Source organism: Phalacrocorax aristotelis, chromosome 11, assembly GCF_949628215.1.
Source record: "Phalacrocorax aristotelis chromosome 11, bGulAri2.1, whole genome shotgun sequence".
NCBI lineage: Eukaryota > Metazoa > Chordata > Aves > Suliformes > Phalacrocoracidae > Phalacrocorax > Phalacrocorax aristotelis.
Window position 1 is genome coordinate 15,869,876 of NC_134286.1, and position 21,289 is coordinate 15,891,164.

General features: G+C 43.9%; 1 protein-coding gene across 1 annotated transcript in view; it reads left to right on the plus strand.

Annotated features, from left to right (window-relative positions):
- Positions 1–20,984, plus strand: part of GPR50 (G protein-coupled receptor 50) — a 46,708-nt gene extending 25,724 nt beyond the window's left edge. The window contains exon 2 of the mRNA XM_075107060.1: positions 16,361–20,984. Within this exon, the coding sequence (XP_074963161.1) occupies positions 16,361–17,229 (869 nt within the window). The 3' untranslated portion in view covers positions 17,230–20,984. The remainder of the gene's footprint in view (positions 1–16,360) is intronic.
- Positions 20,985–21,289: the final 305 nt, after the last annotated feature.

The following is a 21,289-nucleotide window of genomic DNA, read 5'->3' on the forward strand; positions in this document are numbered from 1 at the left end:
CCCTGTTTTATGTGATTCTGTGATTACTGGAATTGACTTTCTGGAAGCTGGCATCATTATAAATGCTGCCATTAGCCCAAAGCAGCCTCTGCATATGCTTCAGTCCATGCCTGTCTTTCAGGCAGTCTGAGAAACTTGTAGCATTTACCATAACAATGATTTGCAGTGCCCTGTCTTCCATAATTACCAGACCGTCTGAGGATTGTGCAGTGGAGTAAAGAGAATAGGTGTGTTCCTGTCAAAGAACATGCCAAGGTCCATAATGCAGCTGTAGCTGCTCCTGGTGCAAAGGCTTCTTTGCAGACACTTCAGTAAGTATTGCTTCCATGGAGCCACATCACTTTTAAATCTCTGCCACACGTGCTTAAAGGTTCCCACGCTGGGCCCAGGGAACAGGGTCGTGCAGTGTGTTGTGCTGTGCATATTTCTCAGGAGGCTTAAGGGAGCATTTCGTTCTTCTGATGAAGATTTTATCGCTTTTGCTCTTAGTACTTAAATGTCCTTCGCATGTTCTTTTCCTGAGTAGATGTTGCAGTCATATAGCAATGTATTGTACAGTTGCTGGTAGTTTTAGCTGCTTCAGTCTTCTTGGCTATTATGTAGTGCTATTGTTATGGCCAGGGTTACAAAGCCATGCTGTTGTACACAGACAGCAAAGCTCTTTTTCCTGGCACATGAGCAAGTGTTCAGTTTTGGGAAGCCAAGAGGTATGTGTGAGGTTTTTGTTAAGTGAGATCCACTGGGAGATGTGCAAGCAGCAGGAGCCTGAAGGGGAAACTAAGGCTAGACCTCAGTTCCTGAGGCCATGGTCTCTGGGAAGAAGGAATTAGCTTTGGGCTCTGGTTACAAAGAGGGAATTGTCTGCAGACTGTGTGTGACCACCTCTGTTCCAAAACAGGCATAAATTAAACAAGCAACACTCATAGTTTAGCCATGAGCTGCATCACTGCTTGCTCAGATGCTGACCTGCGAGGCCATGGGCAGCTTCTACCCCATGCCAGAAGGAGAACTGTGTCTGTTCTCATGCAGTGTGATTTACAGTGGACCTTTCCAGTTGTCCCTGAGAAGTCACCTGGTGAGGTTTCTCTGGAAGAGGTCTTCAGGCACTTTGCAAACCATCACAGGCTGCAAGCACAGAAGCTTTGACAGTCCAGGAATGGACCATGACCATATCCAATTGCATCCAGCTTAGAGCATGAAAGATTTCCAAGTCAAGTGGAAGCTGCAGGATAACTGCTGGATGCAGCAGTCAAGTTAGGAATTAGTCAAGGGCTCTTCTAATTCAGACCACTATTGTTACAAATCCCCAGTGATATTTGTTAACCCAGGTAGCTCTGTCCTTCTCCAGGGCCAGCAGCTCCAGTCACAGTATCTCTAGCAGCAAAATCTGCTTCTGGTACCATGGTGGGGTAATGACCCCATCTAGTTGCGTGGGAAGAGTGTTGCCTACTGAATTTACAGGTCCATGTGCTGCAGTTCGGCCTTTCTCAGCTAAATTCCTCTCGGTTTGGGGGATTGAGGGGAATGCCAGGACAGGTAAATAGTGCTGTGCTTCTGCCAGTTTTATCCCGCTTCTTTCAGTTGTTCTTGCATATTGCAGGCTCCTGAGACTGCTCTGCACAGGGCTGTTCAAAATGAAGTGTTCAGTTTGGGAGAACTGCCCAAGAGCCAAAAGGTGAGCATGTCAGAAATATTTTAATTTCTATTTCTATTCTGCCTTCCACTGAATGACATCCCTGTACATTTGAACCTCACTGAATGCAAGGAAGGCAGATCTTCTGCTGGCAGAGTGGGAAGCCGAAACATGCAGAGGCAGTGGTTTGTTCAAGGTTACATGGCAATTAACTGGGAAAGTCCTTGCTCGAAACAAGAATGGGTCTCTTGTTTGTCCCTACAGTCAGTGCTCCAATATGAGAGTAGCTCTGACTAATTAAATGCAGAATTAGGCAGTGCCGTCACCTCCTGCCCTCTAAAGAAATGCAGAACAAAACCTGTCAGCACTGCACCCTCATGCTGTGGGATAATCTGGGGTTGGCTGGCTCGTTACGTCCTTAATTCTTTTGGTTTTTCAATGTTTATTTTGTGTCTGACTGAAGCAGAATCATCCTGTCCCCTCTGGAAATCAGCATCCTTCAGGCAAAATCTACAGCTTGGCTGGCAGGGTACTTTTCAGTCCTGAGCATTTCTCGCTGGCTGTTATGGTACACGTGTGCCCCCCCTCCCCCCCCATTAACTCTAGGTGTGACTTGTGTAAGCCTTGTGCAGTCCTGTTCCTTCCTGGCAATCCCAGCAGCCTTCGTGGGTGAAACCAGTGCCTGGTGGTGTAGAGAATTTAGGAGTACCGGTACTTGGGGGCAGGTGTGGCCTTGACCTCTCTGGGAAGAAGGATACACCAAGTGGATAACAGTAAAATTCAGTCTGGTAAGATTTATTACTTCAATATCAGAGGGTTCCAGCTGATACGAGATGAACTTATTCATAGGGTTTTAGGAGCAGCTTGGGTATTAATGGTTACCTTTTAATCTGAAATATTTGGAAGCATCTCCTGTCACTTGTGTGCTAATGACTCAGCCTGTCTTTACAAGAGGTTGACTTTCTTTACAGGGTGTTTTGAGTCTAAATATGAAAGGGGGGAAATGGCCCTTAATTTTAACAAGTTCCCATTTGGTTTAACAGCTGCTGTGAGTCCTGTCTTGTCTTTTCGGCTGTATTTGCCTCTTTGGCAGTGTGTTTCTGGCTGGGAGAGTCTTACAGAGTTCTAATGAAGTGCGACACTTCTTTCTTTTCCCCACAGCTGTTATGTCATTTGATATAAATCTGCCTTGTTACAGTTTTATTCCTGAATAAATGATAAAAGGACACAGTATCAGAAGGCAGCGCTAGCGTGAGAGTTTCTGCTTTGTTGCTAATGTAGAAGAAGCCATCACCCTCCTTTTAAAGGATGTGTTATGTAGCTGAATTTGGGGAAGACTTTGAAATCCTGAGGGAACCAAAGCTGACCTCTTCCCCTGTGCTACTGCCTTGTCCTAATTGGCAGTTAAACTCCATGCCCTACCCCTGGTGCGGAGATGCTGGCTTCTGGCAATTGCTCCAGGTTTGTTTTTCATTGTGGTGCAGTTGACGCTGTGTGTTTCTCCACTGTGCTCCCAAATGAAGGCTCTTACATCTGCTGAGTTAGCAGACATGGGCCTGTGCTCGTTGGGGTGCATCTTCCCCACCCTGGAGCTGGGGAGATGTGACAGCCAGAGCTGGGTGACGTGGTAGCGTGGGCAGTGCGTGCCCCTGGGGAGGTTCTTGCGTGGTTCAGACTGGAGAGTTTGCTGCAAGAGCTGGTGTCTATTATTTTGTGTAAATCTGTTACTGAAGCTGCAAATCCTGGTTCCTTCTAGCTCTGATGTTGCAAATAACTATCTGGATTCCTTAGAATATACAGATACTTGACTGAGCTATTTGAGTCTGTTAAGAACTTCACGTGGTTGTACAAGGGAGGTCCTGCCAGACTGAAGATGACTTCCTCACTCTGAGATGTTTCTTGAGCTGCCTAAATGAGTGTACAACCCATGTTGGTGCAATCACATGCCTGACAGGGAAATAAATGCATGCCATGTCATGTCGTGCTGCCAGCTCCGCTCAGAAAGCAGAGAGCGTTTGCTGGACTCCACTCAGTTTCTCATTAACATGCAAAGCTCTCATTCATTTCCAGTAATGCAGGAAGCAAATTTTTTGACAGAATTTCTGCAAAGCTTTTTGCAGTGCACATTTAACTCGCTTTAGATATTCCTGTCCTGTCTGTGTTTCTAACAGCTTGCTTTTGGGGCTCCGTATGAAGAAGGAGATGAGCAACATGCTGTGAATTTTTGTCATCTACCTTGATACACCGTGTGATAAGTTCCTGATGAGAACTAGAAATACTTGTCCTTCCTAACCCCATCAAATTAACCCCCTCAGGAAGTTATTTTTAATGATATGTGATATTGCAGATACCCTTAATATTTCAGGATGAATGTGTGACATCTGTGTGTGCACTTGCACACAAGGACTTCTCACTAGAAGCTTCTGTATTAAGCCCATGCTTCACTTCATCCTTAAGTATTCTGTTACTTTGGAGTTTGTTGATTACTTGGAGTGCATAATTGGGGACAGATAACAACATAGGATTTCAGCAATTAAAAATATCAGTGAATCCTGCTAAGGAGAGGAAATGGAGGGTCACAAATGGTTCTGAAAAGACTGGGAGGCAGGAAGTAATATCTTATGCTTAAGGAATGACAGCTCTTTAAAACATGCCTTTGTTAGATAAAGAAAATCTAGGAGTGGGGAAGACAGATTTTCAGAAATCACAGAGTAAGGTTTTTCTTTTAGAAATTTAGGAATCTTGACCACTTCTATTGTCTTTGGAGAGAAAAGCAAATGAAAGTGTGTCCTCTAGAACTGGTAGAAATTCCAACACTTCAGGAGCAAAAGGCAGTGTGAAAAGCTGTAGCTCTTCCTCTATTTTGCCCCTGGCCAGAGGGAAGTCTCATGCTGACTGAGGTGCTGTTGAATTATTCCTTTGTTTCTGAGCTTGCTCAACCAGCCCATGTCTAAAATGTTTTTGTAGAAAGCGGGGCGTAAGGCAGCTTGGATGTGAGTAAGGGCAATGTTGTTGATCTAGAAATCCTCCCTTTTGTCAGTAATTTTTAGGAGGAGATGCTGTGCCTGAAGGGGATGGTCAACTGACTTCCCAGGGTCCTTTCCAGGTCTGTTGTCCCTGATAGGTTTCTTAGTCATAGACTTGGCCATACAAACACTGAAGGGGGAGCAGAGTCTCCCTTACCAACCACTGACTGGCTTAAAAGGTCCACCCAGGGTTAGCATTTAAAGGGTTGCATGCAGCCCTCTCTAAGCCTCCATGGCTCTAAGGGGAATCATAGGGCCCAAGTTACGCATTACCACTTTGAAGTATCCTGGTACAGATGTTAAATAGTTTCAGAGAGAAGAAGACTCTGTGATTTATTTCTTGCTAAGAAAAGTTCAATGGGGATGAAAAGGGAAAGAGGGGGAAAGTTGAATGGGATAATAAAAACACCATCACTTGTTGGTGATTATACAACTCTAAAAGTAGGCCTGCCCTAGACAAGAAAGTAGGACTCAGGCGTGTTTCAGGATTAGGCAACTGAGCTAAGTACCTCAGAGTTTCTTTGGCTCATAGGTATGGCATTTTTTTCAGCATCTTTTATTCTTTCTATCGTTTTCTGCTGAGGTCGAAACGTTTGTGTAAGACAGAATCTAGCAGTGCCCTTGTGCTGGAAATTGTCGATGGCAGAGATGTCTGCCAGCCCCATCGGTTATGCTCCACAAGTGCAAGATCTCCCTTTTACTGTGCGTATTGCTGCCTACGAGTATGGCTACCTAATTCAAGAGGTTCCTCCAGTAATTTAGGTGTCAAAGTCCCACGAAATCTTATTCTCCCTCAAGCCAGCTTGGTATTAACCATCATTAGACTCCCTGTAAAGATCAGTGTGAGACCACACGCATTTGAACCATTTGTTCACACAGGCTCATGTCAGAATGTTTACTGTGGGCTTTACTGCAAAAACGTCTTTTCTCTTTTAATATCCCCACACATTGCGTCTCAAAGATAATTAAGTTTCATAAGTCATCAGGAGAAAAACAGAAGCAGATGTCTTCCAGCAATACATTTGGGACTCCCTACTCAGAGTTTCTCACATCATCAGTAGTTTCTTGTTGCCCATCCTGTAGCCAGCCTTGACAGGAATCATGTAAGCCCTGTGGAATATTTGAAGTGAAGCTTTTGCTGATGTTCTGGGAAACACTGTTTTTTGGACTCGTTTCTGGGAAAATTGAAAAGGTCCTTTAGGGCATGTGTTGTTTTTTTGAGTTTTTTTCCAGTATCATTATTATTCTTATTGAATCAACTTTAACTGTTTGCATTGGACTTTGGCAGATGCAATTGTATCAGAGTCCCTGAAGTGTTCCCAGGTGAAAGTAACTCTCCATGTCCAATGGGATTAGTAAATAGTTGTGAATGAACCAGGAGGTCCAGAATAGATTTTCTTTTGCTTTCTATTCTCCTACTTACATGCACTACTTCTCTCACAGTTCACATAGTTGTGATGAAGCCACCAAACCTCGTGTCTCTTTCTTTCCCCATCTGTAATGTGAGGAATACTACTCCTCTTCCTAGCAGGCTGGATGAATAGTAATCCTGGTAGCTCAACCTTTTTCCTTGCCTTGGGGCTGGATGCTGGGTTTGGAGGACTGACTATGCACAGGAATGTAAGTAGCTCCCCCCCAGATATGCTGCTTTCCTGTCCCTCATGACATCGTTTCTCTTCCAGCCTCATCCTCATTGTATGTGCATACTGTGGCAGTACCTGGTTCATTGCCAGGTCCAGTGGAGAAAAAAAGGTGGGCTGGAAAGAATTCTGTGGACGAAATCTACCCCATGTTTTTTTTGTATAACCTGCTTTTATAACATTGGCCACCAAATGTTTGAAAAAATATTGTCGTCAGAAGAAAAGCCCACCAATTGCGGTGGGGCACTGTAAGGTGTACCAGGGCCATGCTGTAGCCTGCCATGAGGCTATCACCCTGGAGATAAATGGGATCCAAATTATATTTCTTTTTCCTAACTCTAGTGGCAACAGCTGTGCAGAAGCAGAAGAAACATCCTCCTCTGATTATCATCCTGCTACTGGGTAGCACCCATCTTTATTTAGGTAAACTCTATTCAGTTTGGTATTACTTAGATGACCTGCTGTTTTCAGTGCTGAAAAGATGAGCAGAAAGGAGGTGGTTTGTTGCAATGACTGGTGAAAAGGCAATTTATGAGAAATCTGGTATGTGCTCAGCACACCTCCATTGACAACAGGGTGTGCTGGCCCCTGCCTATGCATCATGGTCAACAAGGTCTTTGCTTGGCCAGTGAGTTCCTCGCCCCAAGCCCAAACTGGGGAGGGACTTTAGAAGGCCAGCTTTGGCTTAGAAAGGCATCCAGCCTTTGACTGATCAGATCCTGGAGTGTTAAGGTGCAAACTTGGTGCATAAGACAGAAGGTCACGAGCATGTTAAGTCTGGACAATGTCTAAGAGTGCCAAGGGAATAGTAAAGATGGAGAGAAACAGGCCGCCTTTCCCTCCATCTCCTGCTAGCCATGTTTTCAGTATGTTTACTCAGTGTGTTGTTTATAGCAAGAGGAGGAGGATGCTGTGTAATTAGAGTGAGGACAGATTTAACAGTTAAGGCAAATTAAATGCAGCTCTGTTATGGCAGACTGCAGTGTTCATTTGCCTGTGAGCAAGTCTGCTTTCCCCTTGCAAATTCTGCATCCTGCAGCTCTGTGTGATGGCTCTCTTCCCTGCATCCCTGCATTCCCCTTTCTTTGGGCATTGACACCTGCTTGCAGGACAGTTTTTCTTGATTAATAAACCTAAGATTTGTCCTGTAATACTGTAAGAAAAGTGCGGGCTGGTACAACTTCAATTTCATGCTTTTCAAGACAGTTTCGATGTCAGCAGATTGACAAGGCCACTTGCACTGGGTTTGTTTCAGATTTTCCCTGCTGATGTGAGATCAGATTCTGGTTCGAGGAATGGCACTGGTTTACCCTCTCCAAAACAGATAAGAAAGGAATTTCAGCTAAATAGTCTGTGTGGCACAGACTAATCTGTCTTGGCAGTAGAGAACAGGAATTCATTAAATTCCTGAGGAGGCAAGATTTGCTGGAAAGGGTAACAACCCTCCTTAGATCAATCCAGAATGGGAAAGGCAGATAAGCTTCCTCTGGGCACGTGAGCCCATCTCAGCATCTGCGAGCTGGGGATGCTCAGAGCACAGCTGCTCTGTCTTAGCGCATTTACCCAGCATAACTCTGTCCTGTTAACTCGAGCTCTTCTATTACCATTCCTCTAATTATTGATTTAGGCTTAGTTATTTTGTATGATGATGACTTTTTTTATCTAAAGATGACCTCTATCTTTATATGGCAACGGACTTATTTTTGTATTAGTCTCTTGTTCTTGTTGGACAGAGTGCTAGAGGCAATACTGATGCCAGGATCAGTATGTGTTAGAGGTCTGTCCTGAGCCTCCATTAGAAAGTGAGGCTGCATTCGGGGCAGCATTTTGTGTTGTGCTGGTCTGTGTCCAGACTGAGCTTTTTCTCTGTAGTCTAAGCTCAGCTTGCTCTGTCCTGAAGTTGGGTACTGTACAATACTACTTTGTTTCAAGTCTGAATCTTTAAAAAGGATATTAGGTGTTTCTTGAAAACGGCATCTGAATTTGGTATTACAGCATCTAATGCAGCCCAAAAGTGAACCTATGAGTGTGCACAAACAAGGTGTACAAAAAGCACCTTTACGTCTTCATAGGAAAGCTGGCAGCTTTGAGTCTCCACCTCTGCCTCGGTCAGTCCTCACCTCACACAACTTCTTTGGTCCGTCCTAAGGAATAACCTACAGATCAGCCACAGTCTGAAAGTGTGTTGCCTGTAGCAGTATTGGACAAGGTTTGGTGAGAATGAGTTAAAGGCTACATGTCCCTCACTGATAGAAACTTTTTTGTGTGGTGATTTTTTTAAAATAGTTTCATCATTTCCATATACAATTCAAAAGAATTACAAGGAGAAAAAATTGCCTCCCACCAACTAACCAGACAGAGCTGGGACTGGAGAGAGACTAATCCCTGGGATTGCAGGGCTGGGAGGCCATCCTTGCAGTGGAGGTCCATGAGTGTAGTGACTGGTGCTGTCACTAAGGTTTAGTCAACAAACCGTGCTGGTGAAGCACAAGGAGGAGCAGGGGCCAGCTCCCGGGCTCAGCTGTGTGGGTTTGGCAGGGCTTACCAGGGCAGTCAGACATTATTTATCACTAAAATCAGCTGTATTTTCTGATTAACTACATGCACTGCCTGTCATCTGCCTAGGAATTGGTTGCTTGCACGTAGTTCCTTTCCAGGCCAGAAACACACTTTGACCGGCACCAATAGCAAAAGAGCATTATTAAGTCTATTAAGCCCAAGTTCACAGATTTTATTTTAGAATAGTAACAGATGGCAAATGGTGGTGGTACAGCTGCCGGGACCGGGAGAGAATGGATGCTGGCTTGTCATTTCAATGGATACTGGCAATAATTTACATTTATGTTTACACAAGGCCTTTCCTGTTTCAGAGCACTTTACAAAACCAGCTGATAAATAATGGGCTTGGAGTTAACGTGGGCTGGTAAAGCTCGTCTCTTTGCTCGTGTGACCAGCGTGTAAGGGTAAACATAAGGGCATCAGCCTGCACTCCCTACACAGCCTGGATGGGAATTAGGCAGCTGCTTAACATCACATAGTACCACTCAGCAGAGATTTCAGGCAGAAAAGGAGGGTAAACAGCTGGAATTCAGAGGGTGGCACTGGTAGCCAGGTTGTCAAGTGGGAGTTTGGGTATTTAGACTCACTCTTCTATGGCTGCAAGAGGTTTTGTTTAGGCTCTGCCCAAAGACCTGCTGTCTCCCATGAGAAGCTGCCATAGGGAACAGATAGCCATCAGCCGTGCTGTCCTCACAGAGTCAGACACTGCAGCCGGTGCCGTGTGGGCTCAGCTGGCACTGACGGAGATGCTGAGGCTTGCTCCTGCTCAGTGCAAATTGGAGGGTGGCCCCAAGGGTCTCCTGCCTCCAACACTTGCCCTCCATCCGCCTTGCTGAGATGTGCAGTGAAGCAGGCGGTGTTTTCAAGCCCATCCTTACCCCAAGCGTTTGGAAGTGTTACAGGGAAGAACCGAGTTTTTAAGTTGATTGGCTTGCTATCTCGTAGCCTTACTGCAGGCTATGAGTTTGATGGATATAACAGTTAAATGACAGGAGTCTGGGGCACATAACTGGAAGGGGTACTTCTTAGCACTTTTTTGTATATATTAAAAGCCAGATCAACACGGACACTTATTCCTCCTTCATTACTAGCAGATCCAACTGCCATAACTGCATCCAGGAAAAACATCACACTAACAAGAGCTAGGTTTAGAAATCCAGAAGAATTGTAGTATCATGGTTTTCCCTCATGTGAATGGTCAGAAATTCCAGGAAAACACAGGAAGAAGTCATTAAAAGGCACATACATGAATAGAAAATTGTATTCTTAAAAAGCTGAAAATTGTTGGAGGTAGGTAAAATGTCAACTTTACATAGTTTCCCCTTTCTTTATAATATCTTCAGATCATCTTTTTGGGAGAGTGTGCCTAAGCTGAGCAGGATGTGTTAGGATTAATGTGGAGTAGCAGGGGGAAGCTTTCCAAACAGTGTTTCTCTGGCATGGTCTAAAAACTTCTTTTTGTTTTTAAAATATCTGAAACACTGAAAATGGGGAAGTTGCTCTGCACTGATACCAAAAGAGGACTAACCCTTTTTTAAAGGTCTAGAAGAAAAGGTAATTAAACTAATTTTTATTCAGTTGGGAGTGAATGACCAGCCACCATCTGCGTCACACCAAGGGGAAAAATCACCGCCTTTACATTGTTTCCAAAGAAATGGTAAGTGATATAAGGAAAGATATGAAATCATGCGAGCAGGGCTGGTCTCTGATTTCCAGCCCATTTCCACAGACTTCTGAGCTCAGATATGCCTTTGAATCTGGCTGGCCTTAGCCAAATGAAAGTTATGAATCTCTGGAGTGTAAACACTGCAAATGATTGACCTTCGCTGCGTTCAATTAGAGCAGCTGAAGGCATGGCTCAAGTATGGTTTTGACACCAATACAATTAAAAGGTCATGACCTAAAAGTCTAAAATCCAGTAATCCAGTCCTCCACCTGGCAGCGTAAGCAATTCCTTTCTTTAACCATCAGCCAAAATAATATATGGCACATAATAAAATAAATGCAACTGAAGTGCCTGGAGCCGGTCCTTTCTACTTCAGTAAATACTGTGAGTTTTTTTTCCTCCTCCTGGAAGCAAGCCTTTCTCGCAGGTCCAGAGGGAAAGGCAGCTTTCATGCAACTGTGGCAATATACGGATGAGATGGCTAATGAAGCTTGCAGTCATGATGCCAAAGTGATGCCGAAACATCTGGTCTCAGAAGGGAGCAGGAGGAGGCTGCCTCCTGCTCTGCTTTGGCCTTGCTCCTGCACAGACACAGGGCTGCCACAAGGCAGGGAGCACAGCGCTAAGCACCCACAGTTTTCCCATGGAGAACGATGCCAGTAAGCCAGGTAATGGTTGGTAGCCGAGAGCATACTGCTGTTCTCTGGCTCCACAATTGTGCTGAGAGGCCTCAGAGGACTTTTGCAGGAAAAAGTTAAATTATTCCGGAGTTTTATGCTTTTGTCTAGGACCTTCGTGGTGTCCTTAAATTGGATATTTCCATGTTCTCTAACCTTACATCCTAAGGATGCTGTGGGCTGGCAATACCTCCTGTCCTGTCGGTTCATTACCCTCTGTATCGTTTTATGCAGCACAGTCAGAATTTGAGGCCAGCTGGCAGCCCGACTGCATTGTCTGTTTAACTGCAGGAAACCACACTTTATCCCCCTCTGTATCCTGATGGAGTAATGATAACAGATAATTGACTGAAGGCTTTTTCCTTTCTTTTCTTTATTCCTCTCTTTGAACAGACTCCTGAAAACACAAATAAAATCCTCAGTTAAAAATTGTGGATTAATGAACAGATTTTTTTTTTCCCCTGTTAATGGATCTCAGGGAGAGTTTCTTTCATTTTCACTTGTGCTCCCCTGTCAAACATTTTCAGTTGTCAAAATGGGTAAGTATATGCTGGACAATTGTACGGGCACGTCAGATGCATCAGTGCTTATCAGAACGCTGAAAAGAGACAATTAACAGTCCAGGATTTCTCATGTGCTATTTTGTTGCTGCATGTGCAGTGTTCACAGTGCCCTGGAAGCCAAGAGCTTGCATGGATCAATGGCATGGGTCGTAGTCCCCTATAGAAGGATAGTTCTTAATGCTCTTTGATGGGACAAACACCGTGTTCCCCAGAGTGATCCTTTAGTGTTTGTAATCTAAGAAATGCTTGTCAGAGCAAGGGCTGCAGGATCAGGATCCCCCAGCACCACAGTATCCATCTAAATTACAGCAGTGTATGGTCAATATGATTGCGTGCACCCAATAGTATCTTTATATTATAAAAAGAACAAAATTGTTCCGAAAGTGTTTTCCGTGAACTGCCACTTAGTTTGCAGAACAAAGTGTGCGCTTCACATCTGCAGGCTGGAGGTTAGTGAAACACAAACACAGAGCGAGTGGCAGGTAAAAACAGGCAGGAAAAGGACGCTATCAAAGCTAATAGAGTCTTGTTGCATGCTGAATAAAGCTTTTATGACTTTATCTTTTTGCCTGGGGCAAACAGTACATTTTGTTTCTGTTCCGCAGTGAGTTTAAGCTTTGGAAGGTTAAACAGAGTATTAGGTTATGGTAAGTGGTCATCAGAGGCTTGCTTTACAGTCACGGCCTGTTAAATTGTTTGCTGAACCTTATTATATATATCTCCCTGAAGCTGATGTGAGTCTTAATTCTAGTTTATCTCCATGTAGGCATGAGTCTGAGTTTTTCATAAAACCTGAAAGGACAAGTATAAAGTTTAAGATGCTTTTTATTATAAACCACAAGTAGTAAGGTGTCACCACAAACATAACAGTCACCCCAATAAACTTTTAGCATTATGTCATTGTGTATCTTAGCACATTTTTCTCAACATAGGTTTTTATGTCTGCTGTTCTACAACTGTCAGTTATTCTGGCTGCAGCTGGACAGGCGCCAGGATCTGATCTCACTGCTGTGAAGAGGTTGGAACCGTGGGAGGACTGGTCATGCAGTGAGGCCCCATGGCACTCGTGCACCATGGTCATGGGTCAGCTTTTCACCTGCTGGCCTTGAAGCTGTTGTATGTGGTTGTGTTTGCCCCAAAATGCCATGCTGGGCACCAGCTATTTGGGAGCAACTCAGATGCTTGTAAGGTGGCTGGCAGGAAGGGGCAACCTGGACAGCAAAGCCCTCTTTCCTCCTCAGTTGGAGCTGGACCCTGCCAGGCAAGCAGAAGTTGGTCCACAAAACAGAGATAACAGAGAACAGGGGTTTTGGGTGCTTGCTTTGGACATTTTGAGATGTAGAAAAATAGCCAATTTTCAGAAAAATATTTACCTCCTCCCCCTGCCCCCTTGCCTTTTAACCCCACTTCTCAGTTCAGGTTACCTAAAACACAGCCCATGTGTACTGTGGGCAAAGGACAGCCCACAGCTGCTCTGTGGGAACTGCAGGGAGAGGTTAGATCTCTGCAACTGCAGCTTGTGCACCGAGGAATTTCCAACATCCTCTTGATGCAGGCAGGGCCAATAACCCTTGGTTTGCACAGTGGTACTCAGTTAATCTCCATAGAAAAATGATGTCCTTTTGTATGGAAATTAGGTGCTGTTTGGGCAGCCTGCCACTGAAGACCTTTACGTATGTGGTTTATTGATTTGCAGAACTCACTGCAGTATTTCCATGTTTCCTAGCACCAGTACTTGACAGTAAATCCTCAGATAACCTGTGTTGTTGGATAACCCAGGTAAAATGAGGGGCAGGGCCAGGGAACTGCTGGAATAGGAGCAGGCTGTTGGAGTGAGCAGAAACAGAGTTATGGGAGGGAGGAGGGGAGGAGGACATGTCCTGGGATAAATCCCCTTTTGTATTACTTGCTCATGCTTATAATCTGCTCTGCTGCTGGGCTTCATTTGGTTTGTGGGTTTGGTTTTTTTTTTCCAAACAATTTGTGAATTACACTATGAACAGTCTATCATACCTCTATAATCTATAGCTTTGTGTTGGAACTCTGTAATGTAAAAAGATTTAAAGTTTCTCTGAAAAGGTGGCCAAGTCTGTACTACCAGTATGCTTGTGACACATTTGCCTTTCTCCACCATTCATGCTCTTCATGTATGACTCCATAACTGGGGGACAGAGCACAGTGGCACACGAACCAGTTTATACTAAGTAAAAGTTAAAAACAGGGCGGAAAATGTGAAAGCTAATGAAGAAATATAGTCACATGCCCACAAAGAGAAAAAGATACATCTGAAAATAGTGTCACAAAAGCAGATAATTTTAAATTTGAGATAAAGTCCTGCTGGTATTATTTATGGGCAGGAGTCCTTTGTTTTATAGTGGAAAAATATAAAAAAATATAGTGAAGGTCATTGGCAGGAGGCTGCTCTTCACTTTCCGTAAGAGCCACGCATTAGACAGCTTCCCATTCTGCAGTGTTTTGGGCAGTGAGGGTCTGATCTCATCCTACAGAAGACAAGGACACGAGCCTTTGGGGACACGAGTGCTGGGGACAAATTTAGGTTTATGTTGATGTGCCATATTTTTGATTGAAGGAATAAAATCTTGCTTGCATGAGCACTAAGCCTGACCACAGGTGGTTCTGCCCTTGACAGTGGGCATAAACAGACTTAATTATCTGGGGACCAGGTTCAGTGACTGCATTTTGAAAAGTTCTAAGTAAGATATTAATCAGCAAAAAAGAAGCACTGAGGCACAGCAGCCACAGAAGTTGTGTGCTGTGGTAAACCTGTCTATGTGAAATCTCTAAAAATCTTCTGAAAAGATTTCAGCACGACACATGACCTCTGCTAATGTTTATATTAAAATGATGCTTTGTGTCAGCTGTCTCAGCTCCACGCTGCCATGGGATGTCTCAAGTCTGGCCTGTTTTCCAGTCAGCGTGAAGTGGACTCTGCTGCCTGATATGAGCTGTTCACTTGTCCTGATAGTTTTTCCTGGCAACAAACATAGCAATGAGCCAACTGCAATGACAATGTGGCCGTGATTTCCGGCAGCCTTTGTGTGTATTTTCCAAATACTGAAGCTAGTGACCTACCTGAACTGAGATCTGAGTCCTTTCATGGATACTACAGAAACAGACCTCTCTTTAGTGTTTTTTTGGCTTTTTTTAATATCATCTGGTAGACAGCAGGATATGCGGGTTTGAAGGGAAGGTGCAGGTGCCATCAGTGGTCTGGGGTGTTGCCTGTAACACCTAGGGGCATAGGTGTTAACACCTTAAATGTGTTAAACGTAGCCTCTACTGGTACTCTAGTAATATTTTCCTTCCTGCCACTGCAGATATATCTGAAAGTAGTAGGGTTAGGAAACACAACTACTTTTTCTAGTGTGCTGTCCTCTAACTGCACCATTGATCTCCTCCTGTAATGATAATTTGTCTAGTAATCAAAAAGCTGAATTTTGACAGATGTCCTTTTCATCGTTATAGCTGGACCTGTAGTTACACCAGTTCCCAAAAACCTTCAAGGTCCCTTTCTTAATGCACTCCTCTACTCTGACTGGCAAACTGAACAGAAAGGCTTTTTGCCTATCTAAAAATACACCTGACTCATAAAATGAGCAGTAACTGCTGTTAGGAAGTCACTGGTTGCCTGGGTCATTGGCGGCAGCTCCACACAGCGGAGCTTACAAGTGTTGTCCCATGCAATGTGGCAATTTCAATCCAGCAAGGCTTAAATTATTTCATATTTGCACAGACTCTCAGCTCACTTCGTTTTAGAGTTAAATGGACAACCTGCAGCATGTAGTCTGCAGAGGTGGCAGACAGCAGCTTATTAATCATATTCCCTGCTCAGGCCTGGACAGTGTAGAAGTGATTGACCTTCCATATTGCATAGGAAAACTTTAATATTAAAGGAACAGGAAAACATACCAAATAAGATAAGCATATAAAGGCTGGCTGCAGCATGGGTTCTGGAAGAACACACTCTCCTCAGCATGAACACTGCAGAAATTCTGCTGAAAATGGACCCGTTTACATGCAAAAGACCAAAAAAGACCTTTCCTGTGCAACTGCTGCAAGCGAAATGAATAAACCACTGAAAACTTAACCTGCCTGCCCCAATTCTTTGGCCCATGGTAGAGTTTTGTAAAGTGTCACTATGGGATTTTATAGAGAAAAAAAAATATAGAGTCCTATATAGTATTTAAAGAAATTAAGTTCTCTGTAGGATAACGAATGCCACATGGCTGCCTGGTGACAATAGTTGTGCTGGCTGATTAACCAGGGGAGCAAAATGCCTCTCTCCTACACAGCTTAGAGAAACACAGGGACCTGACTCACATCTATAGCTGCGTTTAAGGGTAATGCTTCCAGTTTAGAATTTTTTTTAAGAAGGAATATCCAGGTTAATCATGCCTAGTTACTCTCCATTGCTGTCACTAGTAGTGCAAAGTCTTATTTTCTAGGGTTTCAAATTCCAAATGGACGGTAGAGTAAAGCCTGTGAGAAGAGTTAGGCCTAAAGAGGAGATCTAAGTTGGAATCTGTCTATCTGGACCTACACTAACCTCTCACGGTCTCTTCTCCTTTTTTGTAGGCAACATCTTTGTCGTCAGTTTGTCTGTTGCAGACCTTGTAGTTGCGGTTTATCCATACCCTCTGATCTTGAGTGCCATTTTCCATGATGGATGGACCATGGGAAACGTTCACTGCCAGATAAGCGGGTTCCTGATGGGCTTAAGTGTCATTGGGTCCATTTTCAACATCACGGCAATAGCAATCAACCGCTACTGCTACATTTGCCACAGCCTTCGGTACGATAAGCTCTTCAACCTGAAGAACACCTGCTGCTATCTCTGCCTGACCTGGACACTCACAGTGGTGGCAATTGTGCCAAACTTCTTCGTTGGTTCCTTGCAGTATGACCCCCGGATTTACTCCTGCACCTTTGCCCAGACGGTGAGTACATCGTACACCATCACAGTGGTGGTGGTTCACTTCATTGTCCCACTGTCCATCGTGACGTTTTGCTACCTCCGGATCTGGATTTTGGTGATTCAGGTCAAACAGCGTGTGAGACAAGACTGCAAGCAGAAGCTCAGAGCAGCTGACATCCGGAATTTCTTGACTATGTTTGTGGTTTTTGTCCTTTTTGCTGTGTGCTGGGGACCACTAAACTTTATTGGCCTTGCTGTTTCAATTAATCCTTCAAAAGTGCAGCCACACATTCCAGAATGGCTTTTTGTCCTGAGCTATTTTATGGCCTATTTTAACAGCTGCCTCAATGCTGTGATCTATGGGCTTCTTAACCAGAATTTCCGGAAGGAGTACAAAAGGATACTGCTGACACTCCGGACTCCCAGGTTGCTGTTCATTGATGTGTCCAAGGGTGGGACAGAAGGGATGAAAAGCAAGCCATCTCCAGCCGTAACAAACAACAACAACCAAGCTGAAATACCCTTATGAGTGAAAACATTACTATTTATTCTGGATTACAGTTGTATATATGATATATAAGAGCCTTTCTATGTCTGCATTTCACAGCTGGTGTTGCTGGGCCCCTCATGCAAGGAAGGAGTCTGCTTCTCATGCAAGGAAGGGGTCTGCTACCTTTCATGCTTAGCTTATTGCTTTGACATCAAGGCTTTGAATAAGGATTTTCAGAATGGAAATGACTGATCTTTATCTTCTTTTTTTCCTATGCCATCTTTCACCATGTGCCTAATTAATTGGTTTCGTTACTTTTGCCACAAGCATGCCAATGCCCTTGAAAAGGGCAGCATTCAGAGTGCATGGAGAAATGCAGTTACGCTTGAAATGCAACCTTCAAGAGCCAGAAAAATTGCCATGTATTACAAACAAACCTTTCTTCTCTCCCTCTGAAGTCTATCTTTTTAGCATTAACATAACCAAACTATAGCAAATAAAGTGTAAACTGCATGAGCTTTTACCTTTTCAGTTAGGTAACAGTATTGGCCAGAAGGCATACATATGGGCATGATGACTTCCACTGCGTGTGCGTTTGCCTTCCTTTTTCTTTTCTCTTAAGGTTTAGAAGCTAGCCTGAGCTAGATGGAGGCAGGCAAAAGCCAGACCTAGTGAGTGTCTGATACACTCATTTTAATTGAATATCTACAGATATTAAGTACCCTTGCACTCTCCTTCCCAGGCCATGAGTAAGAGTATAACATATGACATAATCTAATTGCAGGAAGATACTTGGAGCCTGATTCTAATTTAGGCAGTATCCTGTCATGGCCAGAATTAGTTCCAAACATCTTTCAGAAGTCCCTGCTACATGAACATCATAAACAAGATGAACATAGCAGAGTCCCATCTGTTTAATGCAGATGCCGGCTTGTAAGTTCCAGTAATATTTACACTTGGAGACAAAGGGAGAAGGGGAAGGAAGTTTATTCCAAATGTCTCTCCTTTTGCCCACCACATAACATGAATTTGATGGAGAATTTTTCTCCATGTTGCTCATGTACAAAGCTGTAATTAATTATTAATGGCGCTGGGAGAGGAAAGCTACTTAAGTACATTCATGCATCAGTTCTCAGCTGAAGCCTGAAGTCTGTTATCTTTGTCATTGGAAACAACACCCTGAAGTGCTGGGAAGGCTGGTATCACATTAGAAACAAGCACATGGGCAAAGATAAGGCGGTTCCTTTAATGGAGTGGGAAGGGTGGGGGTGGGGACGGCAGCTGTCTGTAAACATGACTTTTTTTTTTCTTTAGCTTCATTGTGAATTCATCTCCTTATGGTTTTAAATGTGAGGATCTTGCTTTGAAACAGTTCCATAAAATCAACAGGTAGAACGCCCCTGGTGCAACTCTACCCTCAAGCTAGCAAACCTGGCTTGATGCTGGGGTGCTGGGAGGCACAGAGGGAGCTGTGTGATGGAGAGGAGCAGGTCTGAGCCTCATGGGTCTAATAAGGACAGCAGTCAGCCCTGCTCCTGACCAAAGAATGCAGTCTTCTCTCTTTATTCATAGTCAAAACAGGACTAATTCCCAGCGCAGAACCCTGAAACACTGAGAACCAGACTTTGCAATAGCATGTAGGCAGCTAGGGTTGGAGGTAGGTAGGATTTACAAAAGCCCTGAGCAGGCTAAGTGCCTAATCCATAGTGAAGTTAACAAGCCATTTGTGCATTGCTTGCTGAAAGCAACTTGCTGCTGAATGTCCCTTTGGCTGATTTTTTGGGGGAAGAGGAGTTGAGAGAAATTAAGCCCCTTTATGAAGTGGGCCAAGAACCATTGCATGGCGCATTGCTTCACTGAGAACTGCACTGTGCATGCTGCCACGTGGCAAAGGTTGCTGCAATGCAAGGGGGGGTCTCTGCAATTTAAGGGCACCCTGGCACTTCATGAAGTTTTGAACTTGAACATCTCAGCCACTTCAGATGATTATTGTTTTAAAATGCACCGCAGCCAGCCTCCCATAATAGGAATCAAACTGAATTCTGTTTTGGCCTCTCAATCTGCCTGAGCATGGCCAAATAAAGGTATCTTGACCCTCAGAAATAATGTGGTCCATTTGCCTTCCAGCGAAACCAGTCTCGATGAATTCATACCATTCCATGCAAACAAGATAATTTTGAGTCAAACTTGGATAAGGAAAGCACCAAGGAATCCATAACTGCAGGGAGTGTTTGTTCTGTTGCGCCAAGATGTCCTGTGTTCTGTGACTAGTCTTCCAAGTTGTTTGCATTTAGCCACAACAGTGATAGTTAGAATCACATTAGCAAATAATTTTAAGCATCTAGCATCAAGCCAAATATACTCCTTTAAAATAATCACGAAGAATCTTGTACAGGTTTGCCAAATGTCTCAAATACCCCACAACTGGGGTTTCATCTTATGAATTCTTGTATTTTTAACTGAGTGTTCAGTGAAGGCAGTGTGGTATTTTTTTCCTTTAAGCTTGTATTTGCACTATTTCTTATTCAGGCTCCAAAGTAACAGCCAGTGAACATTTGAACCCAACCAAGTACGCCAAAGAGGTCCCGAACAGGCAAGCTGCGGGATTCTCTGCTAGGACCTGGTAGGAAGGGGAGCAGCAGGACCATGATACAGCATCTCCCCAGGATTCTTGGAGAGTTAGTGCTGAACCAAACTATGCAAAGTGACAGGGGGATCTGCTTGTGTTCTGCTGTGGGGTCTGAGCATGACTCCTGCCCAGGCCTTTGCAGGGGACAGGCTAAGTACCTGCTGTGCTGGGGTGGGTCCTGAGCAGTTCCCTGCACGTGCAGACCCTGCCACCACCCTGCGGGGTAGGGATGGGTCTGTGATGGGTGCCATCCATCTAACAGCATGGAGAGGTTGCCCTAGCACGACCTGTTCAGAAGTGCTTTAGGTGTCCCAGTAGTATGAGGGCTGCCCAAAAGCGAGCCCAGAGCTGGAGTGATTCAGCTGCCACTGTTGGAGTCCTGAGCTCAGTTCTGCTGGAGCTGAGGTTTGCAATATAAAACATGAAAAAACAGGGAGCATGGCTTCAAACAGAAAACACTGTGCCATTTGCTAGCACTTTGATACAGAGACAGTGGTTAGGATAGGATAGATTTTTATACTGACTTATTTTAAGATTACCCAAGCAGCTTCTTATTTTTATCTTAAGAAATGGTTAACAGGGTACAGAGAGTTTATTTTGTTAACATTTGTTTACAGAAAAAGGGAAGTGTGTATTAAACTTGGAATCCTGAGCAGTGTCAGAGTTTCCCTGTGGGAATCTAGCTTTAATCCAAATTTGAGCTTTCAAGGAGATCCCACAGCTTAATCCACGCTCTGCCAATTCCACCTGTTGCATACCTGGCCTTAAGTCTCAGAAAAAACATTGAGATCTCCTATAAACTCGTTTTAAATCACTTGCTCTGAATTTGACCTGGTGGTGTTGAATATCTGTTCTAGCCCCAAACTCTAAAATTGTTGTAGTGGACATAAACTTATGAAGAGGCAGTATTGCCATAAAGGAAGATTAATATCTTGCCACAAAAGAAATACTTTTGGATGTTGCTCATGAGTGTTGTTTAATCTATTTAAAAAGAATGTAACTAATATATTTATAAATCGATATATATTGCACATGCTGTTTCCAGTTTATCATTTGATTAAGAGTCCTTCAGTATACTTCCCTATTGCTATTTTTGTTCATAAAGTAGATTCATTCCCTTCACCTGTTAAAACTGTAATAAATCTGCCATTGGACTGCTTATTGATTTCTTTTTCCACTTGCAGTTATTTTTTAATAAATATTTGGAACAACAGCTTGGGTTTTGTTGAGTTCCAGAAAGCAGATTGAATTGAGAGAAATAATTGAATTCAGGCATACCTCAGCTGCCCAGCTCAGACCTGGAAGAGAAGGAGCCAGTGCATCTGGGACATCTCCTTGGATTCACCTGTTTTTCTTCCACCTGCCTGTGAGCCAGCTGCCTGATGCATTATGGCCTTCCTCATCAGGGAAGAAACTTTCTCCATATTGCAGTTGGTCTCAATGCTGCGTGTCCCTCCGAGGGCCCTTGCC